This window comes from Nematolebias whitei, chromosome 5, assembly GCF_014905685.2.
Source record: "Nematolebias whitei isolate Nwh7 chromosome 5, NemWhi1, whole genome shotgun sequence".
Lineage (NCBI taxonomy): Eukaryota > Metazoa > Chordata > Actinopteri > Cyprinodontiformes > Rivulidae > Nematolebias > Nematolebias whitei.
Genome location: NC_056502.1, coordinates 16284280 through 16289851, shown reverse-complemented (window position 1 = coordinate 16289851; position 5572 = coordinate 16284280). Strand labels below are relative to the sequence as shown.

The 5572-nt window shown below is 37.7% G+C and overlaps 1 protein-coding gene across 1 annotated transcript in view; it reads left to right on the top strand.

The window, feature by feature from the left end:
* rbfox1l (RNA binding fox-1 homolog 1, like) overlaps nucleotides 1-5572 on the top strand; it is a 14031-nt gene extending 8459 nt beyond the window's left edge. Inside the window, exons 3-12 of the mRNA XM_037676892.1 lie at nucleotides 1458-1637; nucleotides 1736-1789; nucleotides 1863-1955; nucleotides 2041-2110; nucleotides 2191-2250; nucleotides 2344-2482; nucleotides 2834-2873; nucleotides 2965-3032; nucleotides 4870-4951; nucleotides 5034-5572. Coding sequence (XP_037532820.1) covers nucleotides 1458-1637; nucleotides 1736-1789; nucleotides 1863-1955; nucleotides 2041-2110; nucleotides 2191-2250; nucleotides 2344-2482; nucleotides 2834-2873; nucleotides 2965-3032; nucleotides 4870-4951; nucleotides 5034-5078 — 831 coding nt within the window. The 3' untranslated portion in view covers nucleotides 5079-5572. The remainder of the gene's footprint in view (nucleotides 1-1457; nucleotides 1638-1735; nucleotides 1790-1862; nucleotides 1956-2040; nucleotides 2111-2190; nucleotides 2251-2343; nucleotides 2483-2833; nucleotides 2874-2964; nucleotides 3033-4869; nucleotides 4952-5033) is intronic.

Genomic DNA, 5572 nt, shown 5'->3' with positions numbered 1-5572 from the left:
TTAGCTAGTGACTAAGTTAGCTAGTGACTAAATTAGCTAGTGACTAAATTAGCTAGTGACTAAAAAGAAACTAGACAAAGTCCTTGATAGTTAGCTAGTAGCTAGCTGGAAATAACTAAGACTGTAGCAATTAATTTAGCTAATAATAAAAAAAAATGGATGAATTGAAACTAGCTAAAGAACTAGCAAGTTAAAATTCTATAACACGTTGGCTAGTTTCAATTTATCTTATTTAAATTTGAATCTTTGCTAAGCCTGTTATGTGACAATGTAACACTGATTTATATCTTGAGTTTATGAAACATTTTATATCTAAATGCTTCATAAGATATACACTCAACCCAAAAATATTATTCTGAAAATGATGGAGTGCTGGACAGAGAATATGAGAAAAAGTCAGTTAGTGGTGGTAAGTACAAAAACTTAAAATTAAAAGACCTCCAGAAGGTCTGGAGAATTATTATTAAGAAAAGTATTTAAAAAATACAAAAAAGTCTGGCTTCTGCATTAAAATATTAAGAAATGGGAGATGAATTAAGACAGCGCATTAGGTAGGTTTATATAAAAATAATAATGTAAAAAAGAAATGTTTTTAATGACAAAACTTTATAAACTATTTCTAAATTAAATGCATGAACATGGCTTTAAAATTACCCATAAAGTTTTTAAATTTGGAACAAATACATCTGTGTGCATGTTTACACGTCTTCACATTTAAAATATTCTCTTGGATCAGTCTGAGTACAGTACTAATAGATCAGCAGTAACCTGGTGTGTCTGATGGAATCAGATAAAAAAAAAAAAAATTTTATTTAAAAAATGAAAATAGCATTTATTACAAGTGAGCCTCAAACGATCACATCAACAAAGAACAAATACCTTAATGTTATACTCAAAATAAACAATTATTTCAAGGTATCAACGTGTTGTATTTAAATATGACTGCACAAAGGTGTACTCACTGCATTTACACTTTTTTAGAGGCTGAATTAGTTTTTCAAACTGTTTTTTTATTTTTTCACTCGTGATCACAGCTGAAGTAAGCACATGCAGTTTTAGTTTTTATCATTTTTAGCCTTTTTACTCTCCAGCAGGCATGGACCCATAGACACTTCACTAAAGTTTAGGCCTCCTTACATTTGCCTGAGACAGATCACTGGTTGCTGATTGCTTGTTGAACGTGGTTTGGATCACTTGGTGAAAATGATCTTTGCTTAATGTCATGCTTACAAATGAATCTTTACACATGCAGAAATCTGTTGAAACGCATTGCTGAACCTGCTGAATGGATAATTTTTTCTTTTTTAGTAAAGTTTTCTTTCATTTTTCTTCACCTGTCTCATCACGTTCATACCCTCTCCATCTTTATCTTTTTTTATTTTTATTTGTGTTCCATTGTGTCCTTTTGGTCCCATCCCTCCTCCTCCTCACTCGTTTCACACCGTCTCGTCGTCAAGGAGGATGCTTTGGCTCCTGTGACTTCTGACCCCCAGTCGCTCAGCTTGCCGGGGTCATCGGGGGCCGGAGCAGGAAGTGGAAGTGAGGAGGAGAGCTCAGGAAATGCCCAACCGAAACGCCTCCACGTCTCCAACATCCCTTTCCGCTTCAGAGACCCGGACCTCCGCCAGATGTTTGGGGTAGGACATTCCTCCCAGTTCTGAAGTAGATCGTCACACTGACTCAACAAAACCTCCATTGTCACGTTACTTGAACACATTTGATGTGAAATTTGCAGCAATTTGGCAAGATCCTTGATGTGGAAATTATCTTCAATGAACGAGGGTCAAAGGTGAGCATTAAAGACACATTGATATAGCTCGAGCTGATGTGAACATTTTATTAAAACAAATTTACCCCAACAGGGCTTTGGATTTGTCACTTTCGAGAGTGCTAGTGAGGCAGACCGAGCGAGAGAAAAGCTGAACGGGACGATTGTGGAAGGGAGAAAAATTGAGGTGAAGAAAGGTTTCTTACTGTTTGAAGGTTTCCACATCAACAGAAAACACACTTACCTTTTTATTTTATTGTTTATGCGCTCAGGTTAATAATGCCACGGCAAGAGTAGTTACCAAGAAGCCTCAGACGCCTCTTATAAACGGGGAACTTTCAAGTAAGCAACATGAACATTGCCTCATTCCCTAATGGAGTTTGTTTTCAAGGTAAAGACTATAAAACAATTTATCTTTGCAGCTTCTGGATGGAAGATCAACCCTGTAATGGGGGCGATGTATGCACCTGAACTCTATACAGGTGAATTTCCTGCTCAGATATTACCAGTATTGTAAATTTCCTTAATGTTGGATTTAATCTTTTTCTCCCTTCCTGTTTTATTTTTCCCTTTAGTTGCCAGTTTTCCTTATCCAGTAGCAACTCCCACCTTGGCCTATCGGGGCTCTGCACTGCGGGGCCGGGGCCGAGCCGTCTACAACACGATTCGCTCCGCAGCGGCTACTCCTGCTGCTGCTGTGCCCGCCTACCCCGGGTAAGACCCTGAACCCTGAACTGTCGTGTTTCCGCTGGAGGGTTCCCAACAAAATCAAACGACCTGAATACCCACGATAAGAAATTACAATGTTCTTTCAATGTAAACGTGCTTCAGAGCATCTTTACGAAAAATGAAAGTTCTTTGCGATATTTAAAGCTACAACTTTTTTCACACTCTCGTAGAAATTTAAACATAGGCAAAAAATAAACAATATTCATTATGATAATGCGTCCTGCTGTTTCAGCGTTTTCTTTGCTTTGTTCTTGAATGATTGCAGCCAATGAGATTGTACGGGTTGAAGTACAAAAAGTAGTTGAAACTTAAATTTCTCTTTTATCATTTTTTCAGCCTTGTATATCAGGATGGACTGTACGGAGCAGAGGTCTATGTACGCAGCTTCATGATGCTCACACAGTTATTGTTTCAAATCAGTGTATGTTTATCTGTTATGAGGATGTAATTTTATTTTTCCCTTGCAGGGCGGCTATCCTGCAGCTTACAGAGTGGCTCAGTCAGCATCTGCTGCCACAGCAGCCTACAGTGACGGGTAGGCAGATTAATTAAACATCTATCAGATACACAAGAACTTGAATCTAAAACTATTTTCATTATTTTTTTACTAAGATACACGTTATTCATTTTTTAGTCAAGTTTAGAAATTCACATTTTTGTGAACCGCTATGAGATTATAGCGTTTTTAGCTTTTTTAGATAGCTGAAGTCTGCTCTGGAATTGGCTGAAGTTTGAATATCTTATTCCATAAACTGTGATTGTATCTGCACTACAAAACCCCACAGCAACCCACACAATCCATTTCCCTTTACATAAAATATTTCATTTAAAGTAGGTATAAAAGTCATTTCAAACTATTCAAATGTTGCCATAACTGTGGTAGTCTGTGTGTCATATGCCTTGAATTTATTTGTTGCTTTATGGGACTTTAAGATGAAAAACTTAGATGGGGGAAAAAACCACCAACAACGTTATAATGAGTTAGTGGACAGTTGAAAACGGTGATTTTCACTTACTCAGACAAGCAACTGTTTCATTTAACTAACATATCTTCACTAAGAATAGAACACAGTCTGAGAAAAAAGTAGCAAAAGTTTATAATATACAAAAATATAACCCAACGTGCATTCAATAACCAACAACTGGTCCATTTTCTGCCACCAGTTGAATATTAGTAAATGCATTAATAGAGTAATCACTGTGTTTGACTTCATCTCTGCAAAAATTGTGCAGTAATGTGAAGGTCATTCTTGGACTTGGTTAGAGGCAGTGAGCTAGCTGTATAACACCTTAATCAGCCACAGTCAGCACAGGTACACCACAAGGATGTGTACTGAGCCTTCTACTGTTAACACATCTGACACAAAACTGCTTGACCAAGTTCACCCAGGATCATATCATTATGTTTGCATATGACACCGTTTCTTGCCTAAGAATGTGAATCCCCCCCATTCAAGCCATGATAATGTTCTTTGGAGACCTCATTGAAAGCGTTCTCACCTACTGTATCACTTCCTTATTTGGAAAAAACACAGAAGAGGCATAATCTCAACAAGGTAGTGAGGACAGCTGGTGTCTTACTGGCACATCTCAAGCACCAGTGCAGACTGCATTAAAAAAAGACATCTCATGGCATGCTGTTGCAATGCCCCATCCTGAGCAGGAAAAACTTATTTTTAACAAGAAGAAACCTCCAGTAGAAGCAGGCTCAGAATGGGCTGATGATTTGCTTCTATCTGCTGGTGTTTGAGAGTATAGAAATTGACACAAACGCAGTAGCAGTTGGTACAAGCATAGTTTCTATCGGAAAAAAAAAACAATGAAAAACACAATAGTAGCAACCCTGTAGGATAGCTCAGGAAACCCAAGCAAACTCTATGGATTTATCAAAAGTAAAGTTTTAAGTCTGGTCCTAAATGTAGACAGGATGTCCACCTTAAAGACAGAAACTGGAAGTTAAACTCTGATCACTGAACATTCAGCCTGCCATTTTACATTTAGATACTCTAGGAACCACAAATAAACCTGTGGTCTGTTAGGAAAATACTGTATATAAATACTAAAATAAACTACTACTACTACTTGTGTACATAATTTTGTTCTATCTCATGTACTACATGAGGTGATTGATAATGACAATAAAGTTTACTTGAACTTGAACTTAGTCTACTGTATCCCTACTTGGTGGTTTTTCACTTATTGTGGAGACGTGGTCCCAAACCACCAAGATAAACGAGGGACGACATTTGTAGAAAAATAGGATCTCTATATGAAATGGAGCTTAGTTGAATTCATGATGCATGAAAATATTAGAGCTAAACTAAAAAAAACAAGTTGACTAAAGAGTCTTTTTTTTTTTTTTGTTTGAGCAGATATGGCCGAGTTTACGCCACAGCTGCTGACCCGTATCACCACTCAGTTGGACCAGCGACAACATATGGAGTTGGTACAATGGTGAGCTGAGTCCAAACACCTGCAGCTCCTGATATATGTCAGCAGATCCTTCTTACATCTGAAACTCTTCTTTTGTCAACAGGCAAGTTTGTACAGAGGAGGGTATAATCGCTTTACCCCGTACTGAGAATGGAGGTCCTGAACTCTGGACCTGAACAGGTTTTGATATCTTAAACCTTTTAAAAAAAAAAAAAAAGTGGAAAAGTTGAGTCTCCATCACTTCACCTTCAGAGACAACCCAGCTGTTATTTTAAATGCTGTATTTATCTGCTGGACAAGAGGATGTTAGGTAATTTATAAACAGTTGCTTAAAGCCTTTGAGTTTTTTTGTAAATTCATTAAAGGGATCTCCAACTAGTTGGAACAATGCACCTTATTTGATAAGCTATTACTTCAGCTGTAAAGAGTAGATCGTAAAAATACTGTAGGCTCTTTTTTATTTTTACTGACACGTGAACGTTGACATGTTATTTACACTGCACTGCATCCATCCATCCATTATCTTTACCTGCTTCTTCCTTTTCGGGTCACGGGGGTCACTGGTGCCCATCCATCACGGTGAGAGGTGGGATACAGCTGGGACAGGTCACAAGTCCATCACAGGGACACATAGAGACAAAT